At 29.9% G+C, this 17,293-nt stretch overlaps 2 protein-coding genes across 2 annotated transcripts; both read right to left on the bottom strand.

Moving 5' to 3' along the window:
- Positions 1-4: 4 nt before the first annotated feature.
- LOC123913172 (putative disease resistance RPP13-like protein 1) lies at positions 5-5,971 on the bottom strand. The gene is made up of 3 exons (XM_045963786.1): positions 5,783-5,971; positions 5,527-5,582; positions 5-3,371 (listed from the first exon to the last, which is right to left on the bottom strand). The coding sequence occupies exon 3, from the start codon at positions 3,351-3,353 to the stop codon at positions 18-20; it is 3,336 nt and encodes a 1,111-aa protein (XP_045819742.1). The 5' UTR covers positions 3,354-3,371; positions 5,527-5,582; positions 5,783-5,971; the 3' UTR covers positions 5-17.
- A 1,539-nt stretch (positions 5,972-7,510) lies between these two features.
- Positions 7,511-10,752, bottom strand: LOC123916119 (dolichyl-diphosphooligosaccharide--protein glycosyltransferase subunit DAD1-like). The gene is made up of 6 exons (XM_045967492.1): positions 10,617-10,752; positions 9,471-9,627; positions 9,347-9,394; positions 8,337-8,424; positions 8,122-8,165; positions 7,511-7,830 (listed from the first exon to the last, which is right to left on the bottom strand). The coding sequence occupies exons 2-6, from the start codon at positions 9,552-9,554 to the stop codon at positions 7,747-7,749; spliced, it is 348 nt and encodes a 115-aa protein (XP_045823448.1). The 5' UTR covers positions 9,555-9,627; positions 10,617-10,752; the 3' UTR covers positions 7,511-7,746.
- Between the last annotated feature and the right edge of the window lie 6,541 nt (positions 10,753-17,293).

Genomic DNA, 17,293 nt, shown 5'->3' with positions numbered 1-17,293 from the left:
TTGCCTGGGGCCACATCTCATTCGTGCTGCTCAATCCGGTCAATCTTCACTTTCGGGATGTGACGAATTGTATCCCAACGCTCTCCTCCCTCCTTTTTGTACTTCTCCCTAATTAATGGACAATCAACAATGGACAATTGAGAACTGGGTAGACCCTCCTCTGGCAAGCTCTCAAGACTAGGGCAGTTGACAATAGTTAGATCTCGGAGAGAATTGAGGTGGAGAAAACCCTTGTTGTTCATTATTCTTAGCTTTGAACAATTATACAAACTAAGATCCTCAAGAGTTGGTGGCAGCAGATTCTCCTCTGGGAAGGACTCCACGTTTTCAAACTCACGATCTCTAATTGTGAAGTATTTCAAAGAATTGAGTTGGAACAAACCCCACTCCTCTCTCGAACCAATCAGTTTTGGGCAATTGGATATTATAAGATATATCAAGTTGGAAGGCAAACCTCCAATTGGAAATGATTCCAGCTGTGGGCAATCGTACAAATAGAGAGATTTAAGATTGGTGAACAGATGTAGTGAAAAAGGCAAGGAGTCCCATCCTTTTATTAAAAGAGAACAAAGAGAATTATAGCAACGCAGATCTAAAGAGGGACGTTTTACAACAAAGCCTCTTAAATCAAAGCACAACTCTTCAAGATCGGTACAGTTTACTAAATTTTGCTCATCGGAGAACTCGACGTACCGATTTCCCCGAAGGACAAACATTTTCAACCTAGACGACAATCCACCATTTACCAAAATCCGATCACATCTCTGTAGAACTAACTCTATCATACTATCACCCTTAGGGATTGATATCTCCATCATTTCACAATTATCAATCTTCAATTTTTGTAAAGGAAGGTGTTGAGGCAAGGGGGCCCTTTTCAATTTGGAACATTCTTCTATAGAAACCTCTTTAAGCAAAGGAGATCCTTCAAGACATAAACATTCCTCCAACTTGTTGCATTCATAAATGTACAATGTCTGTAAAGAAGGAAGGTGTTCCGGCGGAATTCTTTTCAATTCGGGACAACGTGAAATGGAAAGCTCCTTAAGACAAGGAAGTTGACCAAGTGGCGGCAATTGAGAACATAATCCACACCCCTTCAGTTTAAGAGATACTAAGTTGGGTAAATCACAATCCCTTAGCCAATTTGGAAAGTGGTTGCCATTGTAGTTTTCAATGCTGAGTTTCTTCAAGTTGCTATTTGGTTCAAGAGCCTCCAACACATCCAATTCTCTTCCATTATTATTGACTTCGAAACTGTCACTATATTGCATAATTAATTCTTCGAGATGCTTCTTATCTTTCATATTTGCTTTTGCAGCATTTGCGGGATTAATGACATGTTTCAACCCTGAAACACAAAGTTTTCCTTGAAGAAGATTGAGATTATCCAACTCCTTAATATCAGACCCACTATTCTCTGCCACAACAAAATGACTCAGCGTTTGAAGATGGTTTAGCCTACCTATCTTCTTTGGCATCTTCTTTATATCAGTTCCTTCCAATACTAGAGTCTCTAAATTATAGAGCTCACTAATAGAATCAGGTAAGCTTTTAATCTTTGTCCATGTCAGGTCTAGATAGCGCAAAAGCTTTAAATTGCCTATCTCATCTGCTAGCTCTGTGAGTTCACAACCACGAAATGACAACATCCGCAAATATTTTAGTTTTGAAAATATATCACGTTGCAACTGGTTGCTTATGATGTGTTTGCCATTATAACCTCGTCTTTCTACCAACAGGCTGCGTAATCCTTTAATCTTACAAATTTTCTTTGATATTCTAGCATCATCATTCAAATCAAGAGAGCACCAAATGTGACGTGTCTTTTCACATATATCTTGCACCTTATCACCCTCATCAATTTGTAAGCAAAATTTTAGGGACTCTGATTTCGCCAGATCATTGACAAGATCATGCATGACGAATCTGATCTCCTCAAAATATAGTGATTGTTGGAAAAATGAAATTGACTCTAGATCATTGAATAACTCATTACCCAACTCTTCTTCACTTTTGTGTCCTCTGCAACAATTTAGCAAACCTTCTGCCTTCCAAAGATTGATTAATTTGTTCTTCTCAAACTTATAACCCTTTGGAAATATGGAACAGTAAGCAAAACAACGCTTCATATTAGAAGGAAGATTATGGTAACTCAATCTCAATACTGGATTTATGTTACTGTCACGCTCTGATAAACACCACAAATCAGTCTTCAATATCTTTTCCCATTGACTTTTAGAGAATTGTTTTTGCAAGAGGTTCCCCAATGTTTTTACCGCTAATGGCAACCCTCCACACTTGACTACAATATTCTTGCCAATTGATTCAAGAATTGGATATTCACTCACATTTCGGTTATGAAATGCAAGTTTCACAAATAAACTCCAAGAATCACTCTCCCCCAGTCGCTCTAAATCAAGCAACATCGAGGATTTCATGGAGTTTGCAATCTCCTTGTCCCTTGTTGTCACAATAATCTTACTTCCAGAAGATCCTTTGTTAAAAGGAAGTAGAAAACGCTCCCAAACTTCCACATTTCCGTTCCAGACATCATCCAGAACAAGCAAATATTTCTTTCCTGTTAGCTTCTCCTGCAATTGACGTTGAAGTGTTTCCAAGTTTTCACTGGTTGGTGAACAACCAAATGACTCGTGAATTGCTTTAGTGAGTCCAACAACATCAAAAGATTCTGAAACATAGACCCAAGCTCTAAGATCAAAGCTCTTCTGAATCATGTGGTCGTTGTACACAAGTTGAGCAAGGGTTGTCTTACCCATCCCACCAAGACCAACTATACTGATTATTGGTGCATGGTTGCTACTACCATTATCTAAAAGTAGAAAATTAATAATTTTCTCTTTATCACCCTTTCTACCACATATGCTGGATTCATCCACCAAAGATGTCATTGGAATTGTTATCGAAGATTTTGGCCCGACTTCAAGTTCATTACGAGCAAACCTTCCTTCTTTCAATCCCAACACATCCTTTTGCTCTGCAAGAAAGTTTAGGTTGCCTAGCAAATCTTTGATCCTAGATTCAAATGGATTAGTCAAAGTTGAAAAGAAGCGTTTCGCCTTGCTCTTTCGTTGTTCTAGTGCAATTTCATCTAACAGATGATCTACTTCATATACCTCATGTTTTACCTCATCAAGCCAATTCTTCACGTGTGAGTTTTGGTATTGCTTTGTCTCTGCATCATCCAACAATTGATTGATAGAATTCAGTGTGATTTCAAGTTTTTTCACCAACCCTTTATGGAAGATGTCTTTGAAGTCTTTTGATGTAAGCCTCTCAAAAGTGAATTGAAAGAAAGAAGAAAGAAATGCTCCAGCAATCAGCTCTGCCATGATATTGTGAGAGGCTCACTGCAAGATCATAATATGTTATATACATACATTTACAAGAAGTTAAATTTTAGAAAATATATTAAATATTTGACTGTTTGAATTAATAATGATACACAACTATGCAGACTATCTTCATTGCAAACAACTAAAAATATTGTGACTTTTATATTTCTTCATCACTATTCTATTTTTAAAAATCAAATATTTTTATTCTAAATAAAAAATTAAACTAATATAATATTAATATTATTAATTCTTGCAACCCACTTGGGTTGGTGCATTGATATTGGTTTGGGACCTGGGAGTGTGCTCCTCTTGAGGTCTGAGGTTTGATTCTCTTTGGTGCCAATTTGGGTGGGCTAATTTAGCTTCTTCAAAAAAAATATTATTAATTCTTGAAAATGTATTATTTTTTAGATGTTTCTAATATATTATGTTTTTTTTTTCATTATCTAATAAACAGTGTCTTCAAGGAAATGATTGAGATAAGGTAGTTGATGAAATTTTAGTTAAGTCTCATAAAAAAAATGAAATTTTAGTTAAGGACATTTGAAAAAATCCAAATTCACATCATGGTTGTGTTTTTTTTTAGTTTAAATACGGTTGAAACCTCCCTATTTTTATAAAATTTAATTTGGATTTTATTAAAAAATAATTTATTTGAAATTTAAATACGGTTTAATACGGTATTTATCTTTTATTAGAAATTCAAATACGGTTTAAAATCATTTTAACACCTCTATTATAAAATATGAGATTTTAACCCCCTATTTTCATAGAGTTTGAATTTTAACCCTCTATTTTTTAAAATATGTCATAATATAAATAAAAACAATACCATAAAATTACAAAAAACATATATAAAACAAATGTCAGTAAATTACTACTCCCTCCGGACACAAATATAAGAAAAAAATAACCGTTTACACGGTGTTTAAGAAATTTAGTTAAGTGTAATTAATTTTCTTGATTTAATGCAAAACATGAGTTAACTTTACTATATTACCCTTTGAAAAGTGATTTATGCCTTGGAAATCACATAAACTTTTGAAAGTGAAATGATTAAATAAGGGTATATTAGGAATAGTAGTATTAATTAGTTTAAAAGTAGTTGACTTTTGCTTATATTTGTGTCCAAAATTTGAAGTGTTTTTTTTCTTAAATTTGTGTCCGGGGGAGTATAAAATAGTAGAAAATTATTTTGTAAAAAAACAATTAAAGAACAACTAAAATTTCAATAAAAGAAATGACAAAAATCAGGAAATAATATTTATATTTTTTAAATTTCAAATAAAAGAAAAATACCAATAAAAATTAGATAAAAAAAAAAATAAATAGAGAAAAAAAATCCTAATTTAAGAAATATAAATATTTAAGTCAAAATATTTTCATTTAAAAATATATATTGATAATTTGAAAATAAATATCAGAAAATTAAGTTTTTCAAATATATATTCGTACATATTTGTGCTTTTTCCTGGTTTATTTATTTATATTATGACATATTTTCATAAATAGAAGGTTAAAATTTAAATTAAATCAAAATACGACAGCTAAAATTTATTTATGGTTTTAAAATAGGATGGTTAAAATTCGGATTTAAAAATAGGGAGTTATGATGGGATACGGTGCAAAAAAAAAATATGGAGTTAAAATCCAAATTAGTCATAATAAGGGATTAAAACTGCATTTAAACCTAATTTTTTTAATAGTAAGACGTAATGACAATAGTCATTGGAAACTCACAGACATATGTGGTGGAACCGAGATTCGAACTCTAGTCACGACATCAAACCTTAACAATTTTGAAATTTTTGTCGGTTGAATGTAACTAAGATTTATGAAATGATTGAAATAATCTTTTATCAAATTTTACTTATCTTTCGGTTTAACTTTGTGGAGTGATAGAGATAGTATATTTTGTGTTGAAATTAATAATATTATTAAGAGGTAAGTTCTAGGGTGAAAGAGCTTGTCATGTCTTGCACCATGCATATATCACTTACGAATAATATTATCACGAATACGAATTTTACAAAATTTACTGTTGGATTCAAAGTTTATATCATATAAATCATCTATAATTTTCTTTGAAGAAATCGAAAATCATTTAATATGTTGTTGAGACACATCAAAATTAAGATTAACTTTTGTTAACAAAGGAAAATATTACCTGAAAGTGCGAGAGCTAACAAACCAATTTTCTTTATCAAAAACACAAACTGAGATCTGCAAAGGAAAGAGAGAGATTGAGAGAGTATAAGAAAAATTAGATAAATATATATATTTTTTTTTTTGAAGGAAAATATATATATAAGCAATATAAAATGTCAAATATGAAATTTGAGTACTAACTATACTACCAAAGGGAAAAGAAGAAGCTATATGAGTAAAATGTGTTTACTAAAATAATTAGAGAGAAAAATTACTTGAATAAATTGTGTGGAATAAACTGAAGCTGCAGAGAGATCTGGAAAAGAAAGACTTAGAGGAAGCACAGCAACATATATTTGAAAGAAAGATGAAGTTTCTTATGAATGAGTGAAATTAGAAGTAGAAAATGAATTATATGTTTTTTGGTTTCTAAAAATGAATGATATTAATGTAAGCCACACATACATACGGATCACACCTTCCCATCACTTGCAAGGAAATTTGTGTGTGAGGGTGGGGCCGTGTAGTAAAATAACTCAAAAAAAATAAAGTTTTTAGTAAAATTAGAGCGAGTGAATAATTCAATTGATTTGAGTTGGAAGTTAAAATTGAAATAAAAGGTAAAATGTTATAAGTTGTAAGTTCAAACTTTTTGAAATAGCATATTAAAAAAATTATAAGTTCGATAGAAGATTGAAAATTTTGTTAAACACATTTATTTTATTAAATAAACTTATAAGCTTGTTTGATAAAAAAAACTTTTTCCTATTGCTTATAACTTTTATTGAAATGTTATTTTAAATAGCATTTGAATTTATAACTTTTACATTTTCTTCGTACATTTTATAGAAAACTAACATTGTAAATTAAAGAATAAAATCATGGTATTTGATTTTTAGAACTTTTTAGTGCTGTATTTAGATTTATTTGAAAGGGTTTGTCATTTTCTACTTCATTTTTAGCATTTGGAATTGTTGGTGAACGTTTAACATTATTTTTTTATTTTTATTTTTGAACAAGATGTTTAAAATTATTGTGCATGTATAATAAATAATACTTTTCTATCAAATAACGAGCATCCAAGTTTGAAAAATCAAACTTCGAGAAAGCACAAAGAAATGGATCACAAAGAGTTTTGAGCAAATTATTGGAGTATAGTTATATTATATCAAGGACCCCATGACCAGCTAGCACCATGTATAACTACCTTACAAACAGACAAAAATAATTGCATTATTTTTTACGAGTGATTATATTATTGTTAGTATTTTACATCAAAAGAAAGAATCGAGAAATTATCCCTTATTGTTTACACAAAAAATAATTAAGTTTGTTACCAACAGCCAAATTAACATTTAGCCGAATTAAAAACAGTTAAATATGAAAATTCAATTCGTACCAAAAAGAAAAAAGTCAAATATAGAGGCAAGTCTTTCTCAAGTCTAACAAAGTTTATTTATTTATTTTGACAGAAAGTTTAACAAAGTTTATGAATGTAGTACGTACTTTGTCAACTATGTATATGTATTTTATGACCATTAATTTACAATAATGTACAATAATTTACAATTAATTTACAATAATGTTATATCCCTATATAATGTACAATAATTTACTATAATTTTTTCTCCTATCCTACGGTAGGTAGATGGTAGTACTCTCTCGGTTTTAAAATGAGTGATTTATTTAACCATTTCACAAATTTTTATAAAAATGCAAAAATAAATAAAAATAAGAAAGAGTGATATTTTTAATAAACTATATATTCTTAATCATGTATTAGTGTGACTCAAAAAAAAAAAATCATTTATTAGTGTAATCCTCATTATCACAAAACATTATGGAGTACTTTCAAAAATAGTAACAGATACACTTAATTTGCGGTAACAGATATAATATTATTTTTATTTTTTTGGTATACAGATATAATATTATGTTAGTGTTAGTTAGTTAGGTTAATAAGTTTGGTTAGAGAGTTAGAAAGTTAGTTAGAGGTCATTGTATAATTTCACAATTTTTATCAATTTTTATCAAAATTCCCAGAAACGAAAACGGGTTGTAGTAGTGGCTGAATCAATATAAAACTAAAGAAAATACTTTAAAATAAATAAAACCCAAATATCAAGGTATAGTACTATTAGTTTTTTTTACTATCCCAGATATTTGTTCTATTTTCTTCTTCCTTTTGGGTTAATAAGTTCTGTTCTACTGGAAACAAGCAAAGCCACATGAATTCAATTTAACCAAGGAAGTTCATGATCACCAAATGGAGCACCACGTTGCAGAGAACAAAGTCCGCAAAAGCACGTTCGGGTGCAATATCCTGCATTAGGATGAAAGAACAATTCTCTGTAAGAATATATCAAGTGAAGAAAACAATATAACACATTATTTCTTCATTTCCTTCCTACTTTGTTTAGTCAAGTTAAAGATTTAGAGATTAAGTTTGAAACTACATAATTTTGCCAAGATGATGAAATATTAATACCATGAATAAACAAAAGAAAACCTATAAATATTGCGGGTCAAGAGTTGCATGGATAATTTTATAGGTTTTGAATTTGACTGATATAAAGTAACTCAAACATCACAATACACAAGAAAAGAATTTTACCTTGAATTCCTTGTTCTCTTTATTCAATTGGATCCGGAGAGACACTGGTGAAAAATAGAGGATGATAACATTGATAAGAAAGACAAAAACTAAACTTATGCTTATGAACCTAGGCGGAATAGAACTATTGTATTATATTTATACATGTGTATATCTATATGCACAAATTGCATAGCCAGCTGCACCGAAAATGTTAATTCAACTTCATTACTTACCAGCCAGAACTGCAGTCCCTACACAAGAAAGTACTCCTGAAAGGAAGGAGTTAAATGGAAATGTTCCCACCAACGCCACGTAAACTACCTGGTCAATAGGAAAATGGAAAAATCTAAGGTTCAACAACAGCATCTTATTGTAAAAAAAAAGAGCAAGTGACTTCGACACAATCCTACAGGCCATCCTTGAACCCTTCACCAACATATTAATTTCACTTGTACAGTGTGTTTTTAAAACATGAGATTTGGGAGTTCAATAAACTATAATCTAGAAGGATATTATATGTTAAAGTACGATTAAAAATCTGGAGGGAATTTATCAATAATGTCTAGAAGGATACTATATGGTAAAGTAAGATTACAAATGTTTTGGTGTTCAAGGTAATTAGGAATAGGGAAGAGTTCATTCGCATTCCAGTTAGGTATCTTCTTTTGGGTTTTTTGTTCGTTATGTATGTGGATGAAGGTGTCCAATGTTGTCAATGGCAGACGGCCATAAATCCACTATATAAACACTGTTGCGGCCTATGGCACTGTCATGGCGGCATTCCTTCACAAATTGTCTATGGTGATGGTGGTTGTCAAAAAATCTGCCACACCATTCTGCCATGGCGACTATTTAACAACATTGATGGTGTCTATGTTTCTCGTGCATTCTGCTGAGGTGTGAAGTAATTTCTGGACTGTGGCATTTTAGCATAATGTCATAATATATGGAATGACCTTTGTGTTTGGTATATTGATTTCAGAGGCTTAAATGAGATTTTCAGGAGCAGAACTGGGTTTTCTTCCATTTAATTGTGGATTGAGCATTGTCTAAGCATTAAAACTAGATTTTAAAAAACTAATATCGAAAGCCACTGCAATCATCACTATCATATATGGACTAATCTCACTATCATATTGGGAGGCACCACAATCATCAAAGATTGGCACAATAATTTTACAGGTAAACATCCAAAAGATAAATGAACAGGCCTCTTAGAAATTGAAGCAAGCTTGGGAAGTACCTGGATGAGGGCAGTGAAGACAGCGAACGCGACATAATGATCAATTATCTAAATGATGAACCAAAGCAGGGTTAGGAAAAAGTATAGATTTTTGGACAAATGCAGCAGAAAAGAGGGGAACAACCTTGAGATTTGTGGGGGTTGCAGAATACGCAGACCAAAGAGCACGGATAAGATCTTGGGCATCCTTGGTGGTAGACCTCACCATCGTCTTCAACTCTTGTCAATTAGGTAATACACTCGCCACAGAAGCAGCCTAAACTAAACGATCTTCGTTCTACCTACACAGTAAAAAAAAAAAGAGTCGGGTTTGGACAAATATGGATCTGGATGCTGAAATACAAGATAATCAAATCCATTTGAAGTCATAAAAGACTTCGTGCAATAAGAACCTTTACTAACTTATGCATCGTATTTTAACATAATAACATAATAGAAATGCAGCCTTAGTAAAAGAACTATAGTAAGAGAGAACTATGCACTAATATTATCTAACCTAAAAAATTGCAAACCTTCTCAGAAAAAGATATGTACATTCAAACAAAACTAACTCATGACTTCTTTTTGCAACGATAATAAAAAAAAATCAAACACTTCACTTCACTTATCTATTTTTTCCGCAAAAGAATCTCAGTCTACAATGACATGCAAGATTATTTTAAAAAGGGTTACAATCACAATATGAGTCGCGACATCATGGTCTATTACATCTCTGTGACCGCAACGCAACCGCAATTTGGGCCACATCAACAGCATTTGACCTAGATTCTCCGCAATGTCTATCGAGAAACCGACATTGAAAAGACACAAGCTTTGAAAGGAGTTTACAAAGAGCAACATTTATCATCATCTTACAAGTCAGTTTTGTAATAATGAATCAGTCAAAATATAAAAAAAAAAACTAATAATATCAACGATCGTGCGACAACAATTACGTTATTTGGGTGGGCTAATTTAGCTTCTTAAAAAAAAAATTTTTTACCGTGATTTAAAATCTTGAAGACATTGGAAATAGTATGATCATTTGTCAAAAATAAAATGCAGCTAGAAAGAGCACACAGAGTTCATTGGAAATAATAAACAATTATCTATTTCAGAGATTTTAATCATTCCTTTGAAAACTGAATCCATTCATTCATACAATAGATAACGGAAATTAAGAAGTAAAATAAAATTAGAAAATTATCATAACTCAGATATATAAGAAAGCAAAGCAAAACAATTGAAAATGAATGCATTTGAATTAGATCTGAGCGATTCGCAATGTTACCTTTGGATTGAAATTAAGATTCAGATATCCATGGACAGTGATCAGCTGCTGGATTTATTGTAATTGCAATGCCTCTTCTAAAGACTAACTCAAGTCGTCTATACAGCCCCAAATTCGTCTTTTCATAACTACCATGGTGGATTTTTTTTTTTGGGCTTAAATACAATTTTAATCCCCTAATTGTTAAATTTAGAATTAAAACTTTTATTTTAATTGAATTTAGATTTTAATCCATTATTTTATGAAAGAAAACAATAATTTTAATTTTTACAAAAAATTACACCTTTACCTCTAAAATGTACTCCCTCCGTCTCAAAATATAAAAATTAATTTGACTAGTGCACGTTTGTCAATGCACAATTTTGATCATTAATATCTTTAATTGTCTATTAGTAAAAATTATAAAAACTTATATTTGAAAATACTCATCAAAACAAATCAAACAAGATCTTACATGCTAATATTTATATCTATATATTATTATGAAAATATGGTTAAAGCAAGATACGTGAATAATGTCTTTTAGTCAAAGTTGCTCTTATATTTTGGGACGGGGGGAATAATAATTTATATATTTTTTTTTTGATAATTGATAAAGTAAAAAGAAATAATTGTTTAGTATATACTTGTTTTTTTATAGGTTATTTTATACTATTTTATAATAATTTACTATTCTTTAAAATAATTTTATAGTATATTTTTATTTATATTATGACATATTTTTACAAATAGAGGGTTAAATTCTAAACTAATAAAAAAAATAAGGAAGTTGTTATGAATAATTTGGTGGATGTCCATTAAGCATCGGCCCATTCCACTGGCCCATTATATTGTCCTATAAATAGGACTTGTATTGTCATGTAAACACACACCTTGAAGAGAATAATACAATCTCTATTCTTTCTCTCTTCTCTTCTTCTCTCATCTATACTTATATATTATTCCTATTACTTATATTTCATAACACGTTATCAGCACGAGCTTACCAACTGAGGTACGCAATTCTTATTCTATTTTTATGAAATCACAAGTAGTTTTTATTTTTGATTATTATATGATTATGAATCGTTTGAACCTTGTATACTTATAAAGATTAAATAATAATAATTAAAATTAAATAAATAAATAAGCATCATTTCTTTATGTATTTAATTGATTCAATGTTGTTTACGCTTCGTGATATCCGACATTTGTATGGTGAAGCATGACACTTTGGTCATTAATATTACATAAAATGTTGATCAATTATTTATTTATTTATAATATGTATTTTGGATGTTTGATATTGTTTGAGTTTCGTGACCGACAATAGTCTGGTGAAGCATCATTATGTTTCGTGACCGACACCTGTATGGTGAAACATCGACACTTCGATCATCCAAAACAACATAAACATGTTTAAGAATTCATAATCTTGGTTCCTGAAAAACTTAGAAAGTTAATACATGAATTCCCGAAGAATTCATAATTTTGGTTCCTAAAGAACCTATTCTTAGTTCCTGAATAACTTAGACATTTAATACATGAATTCCCGAAGAATTCATAATCTTAGTTCCCGAAGAACTTAAAAAAAATTATTTTGTTCCTGAAGAATTTACGAAATATCACCATTTATCACCATGCATCCCTAATGGATTGCACATCAAAATACTTTTATGTGTTATATAGTTCCAGAAGAACTAATAAAACAACTTCTTTTTCTCTTCAATGAATTCTAGATGAATTCAATATTCCTACATCCTTGAAGGATTGTAAATTGATAGTGATTTATTATATAGTTCCTGAAGAACTCAATGGATAAAATTGTAAAATTCAATTGCTAAGTAAATTTCACAGAAAGCATGTAGCATGAATCGCACCGTTTTTACGGCCTTACAGATTTAATTTATCAATTCCTGCAGAATTCAAAAGCATAGTTCCTGAAGAACTCATATTATTCTCTATGAATTCCTAAGAATTCAAAAGTGTAGTTCACGAAGAACTCAAGATTATTCTGTATGAATTCCAGAAGAATTCAATAATTTAGTACACTACTAATACATTCATATGTCATTCATATATATCGTCAAAAAAAAAAAAATGTCATTCATATGTTAATTTGGTCAATCAATCTCATTGAAAACAATTGAATGCCTTTTATTTCTTTCTTTTATTGTTTTCAATTTATTACATTATCGGTTAAGGAAGTATTATGATTGATTCATTTGAAATTAAATGATTTGTTTTAAAAATAAAACTAGTTGATTTGACAAATTTTCAAATATCAATTGAAATATCATATCGTTTAATTTCTTTTGTGATTTCTATTAGCCAAATTTTTGTAATTGTGATACTACCTATTACTTCTGGGATTTTTGCAAGATAAAATCAACTTGACCTTTTAAATGATGAATTAAGTGATTATTTATTTACATTATATTTCACAATTGTGATGTTTCCTATTACTTTCATATACCAAGTTTGAATGTTACTAAAATAAAAAGGTGTGCATGACTTAATACTTTATTCATTTTATTTTATACGATAATTTTGTCCTCTAAGTTATTATGAATTAATTCAGCTACTACAATGCTTAAGGTATGAATCGTGTCTTATTAAGGAAATATTTTTATTCCATAATAAATCAATTTAATTGATATTTTTTCTTTTGGAAATAAAATTATAATCCATACCATAAGCATATCTTTTTTCTTTTGGAAATAAATTTAATTATAATTTATACCCAGAATATTTTTTATATATATTCAATTCAAGAATATTTGTTTGATATTAATATCATATCCTTGGTTTATGGGATTTGAATTTATTTTGTGAAATTTTTAAATATTTGGTGTTGATTGAATGTGAGAACTGAGAATCATATATAATTTTAAACTATATAATCTCACGATTTGAGCCTAAAATATTATATGAGAAACTCTCTTTTACTTTAAAAGTTGTAACACTAATGTTAATTATTTTGTTAAAGTGTTCTATTTGGAAATTTATTTTAGGCTCAATTTTGTTAATTATTATACCAAATGTTTTTTACGATAATTATTACACCAAATGTTATTTATGTGAATATTTGTAAATATTTTGTAAATTTTATATTGTCTTGTTGTTATTTGAATGCTCACTTCAAACTGTTATTGAAATTATTATTTTGAGGAATTATTAAGACAATTGAGTATTAAATTATCCTTGCATTGATTTATTATTAGAGTTTTTTTTTTATTATTATATATTGGTTTGCCGTTGATTTGTGGCTATTTGAGATGACTTGTAAAATCATCAAAATTTATTGGCTCCATTTGCAAGGAAGAATTCGAGTGGCAACCTGAAGTTTGCTTGGAGCTCATTTATATTGATTGGTAAGGGCACTCACTCGCTAATCTGATGAAACGTTTTTAAACAGACATAAATGACAATAGTAACAATTCAGGCCAATAATAAGGGAGATATTGATTTGCAGACCAATTAATTGCATAAGTATAATCTTCTTGTCATTCATATATGAATATCAATATGGAAACAAGAAATGAAGAGATGTTGAATATCTCTATATATTACCACACATATTTTGGATAAATTAAGTGTAATGAAAAAGTTATAAACTAGAAGTTCATACTACACTTTTATATATAATAGTGCAATTGAAGTACAAATTATTGTAAACCAGAAGTTTACAAATCATATTAAATTTATTGTTGGCAATACCGGTTGGGTCATCCCGGATTTATTATGATGCGGAAAAAAAACTATAAATATATATTGAAGGGCCCGAAGTTCCTTCATTCTAATAATTTTTATCGATTATTAATTCCCAAAAGAAATTGATAATTTGAGATTTTGGACCATTTAGATATTTTGTGACTTGAATTGATGCATCAACTAAATTAGTCACATGCATATTTACTCACAACCAGAAGTTTGTGAGATTATTTTCTCAAATAGTTTTGCTAAGATCTCATTTTCTAAATTCTCAGGAAATATTTGATAAGTATCGTATGTCAGTTGAAATTGATATCAAATAGAATATGGTCATACAAGAAAAAAAATGGACTTGAAGATCCATTCTTTAGGGGGTGTTTGTTTCATGGATTATAAATTTATTCCCAGGAATGTGACTTTGGGAATCTTTAATTCCTATGTTTGTTTCAAGTTTTAAAAAATTATGCCTAGGAACTTTTTATTCCTTGGAATATAAATTACACATGACTTTCCCACTTTTTATTCCCATGTTAAATGGTGGGAATCTTACATTCCCATGGGAATAAGAGGTAACCACCCATAACTCCCCACTCTCCCATTATTTTTAACTCATTTATTTTTTTGTTTTAATATTTTAAAATATTAATTGAATTTATTTTAAAAATGTTCCAAGGAACTTTATTTATTTACCAAACATATTGATAGGAATAATATTCCCAGCAATAATATTCCAAGGAATAATAATCTTAGGATTATAATTTTAATCCCCCAAACAAACACACCCTTAGACGTCTAAAGTTAATTACATGACTGATACTTATGAGATCATAACTTCTAATTTATATTTTGGGAACATTCAAACATGTATATTGAGATACTAATTCGCATCAAGCCAACTAGTTATTATAAGTTCTCCCCTAATTTACAATTTGAACTTTGTTTATAAACATGATTCTCGTATAAGCATTTTTGGATGTGTTGTGTATGTGCAATTGCTCCAATAGAATGCATTTAAACGGTTCTTAAAGAATATTGGGAAAATGTATTTGATATGAATCTCCATCTATTATAAATCATCTTGAGCAAAAAATTGGAGAATTATTTACAACCCTGTAGGCTGATTTTCAAGTGATGAATTAATTTTCCCAATATTAGGGGGAGAATAAGCAGCTGAAAAATATGAACCAGAAGTTCAATTGAATAACTTGAAATAAATTATTATTATTTTTATCTCGGCTTGATCCTCTTACAAATTAGTATGAACCAGAAGTTCTAAAGATAATTCATTTGCATAGTCTACGAAATTAATAAACAGCTGCTAATGCTCCAATCAAAATGAATGTCCTTGATGGACAAGCAAATGAAATTTAACCACCCCGAAGCGTGGTAAGCGAATCGGTTCCAAAGATGAAAATCCTCAAATAAGAAAAGGAGCTAAAAAGAAAGATGACCAAGTGAGGATATGAATAATTGATTTTCCGAGTTCCAGAAGAACTTATCAGGTACCTGAAAGATATGAAAATAAAGAGATATCGATAAATTATGTCATGGATGAAATATGGTGGAACCGAGATGAAGTCAACGTTGACAATATTTTTTTGCACATAGTAAAGCGCTATATATGTGATAAATGACAATGAGGATCATCAAAGTCTATTAAAGATTATAGACAATGAAATTATTGACTAAATAGATAGACGTGATTGATACAATATTAAACCAGCTTTGCAAAGCAAAAGGTTGTTAGACCAGCAGTCCATACACTTGAAGATGAAAATAATTATTACAAATTAGTTTTCGCGCGAAAAGAAAATATACAAATATTTAAAGTTTGACTCATTATTAAAGAATAATGATAAACGTCTATCATTAATTTTCAAGAGACGCATTCACCTGAAGTGAATTCATAACTTCTTTATAATTGATTAAGTTTAGTATATGTATTTGAATGACTCACTTAATAATGATGATTACATGAAAATCATCTCACTTGATAATTATATGAAAATCCCAAAAGGATTTAATTTTCGTGAGACACATATATCAAACTATTGAAAAAGGTGACTTAATAAACATGAATAAGTCTCCTTGTATACTCGAGCAATATATATGCATGTTGTATAATATTCTTGTTGAATATTTCCAAGCGAGAAATATGAAAATGACAATTTGTTCATTTTAAGAAAATATTTGGCAATGAATTTTTATATATCTATGTTGATGATAAAAATATCATCAAGAGACTCCTTAAGAGCTTGAAATATTGTCATTTCTTACAAAATAAGTATTTGAAGAATATTTTAGAGTTCGAGTAAATGATGAAGAACTAATTGGTCCTGAAGTACCACATTTTAGTTCAATTGGGGCCAAATACATTATGGACCTATTATTTGTTGTCAATATATCATCAAGTATATATTTTGTTATTTTAGATATGCAGGTAATTGGTTTAATCCTCGTAAAGTTATAGATCACAAACAAACTTTATGTTCACATGAAGAAGTACAATTACTCATGGAGATCTATGAAACAAACAACAATAACAAGATCATGAAATAAAATGACGAGGAAAGTTGAGCACTATAGAAGATAAATCAAGAATGTGATTTGGTTGAAGTGTGTGATTCATCAGATACAAGAATTTGTGAGTTTTCTTCTAAAGGGTTCTTGCAACGATTCAACATGAAGATAATGTCGCACAAACTGCATATTTGGAGAAGATTATATGATAAAGAAGATAAGATATGTCTTTCTACAAAGTCAGCTTCAAGCAAAACTTTTGAGCAACTACTACAACTATACATAAGATTATTCGATTTTCTTCGTCTCATATATAATTGTCTTTATGAGGGGGAGATATAAATATGTTCTGCACTCTTTTTCCCTTAACCATGGTTTTGTTCCACTGGGTTTTCCTGGTAAGGTTTTTAATGAGACAGTTCACACACAAAGGATGATGTACTCTTTTTCCTTCACTAGGATTT

The sequence above is a fragment of the Trifolium pratense genome, linkage group LG3, assembly GCF_020283565.1.
Source record: "Trifolium pratense cultivar HEN17-A07 linkage group LG3, ARS_RC_1.1, whole genome shotgun sequence".
NCBI lineage: Eukaryota > Viridiplantae > Streptophyta > Magnoliopsida > Fabales > Fabaceae > Trifolium > Trifolium pratense.
This window is presented reverse-complemented; position numbering and strand designations above follow the sequence as displayed.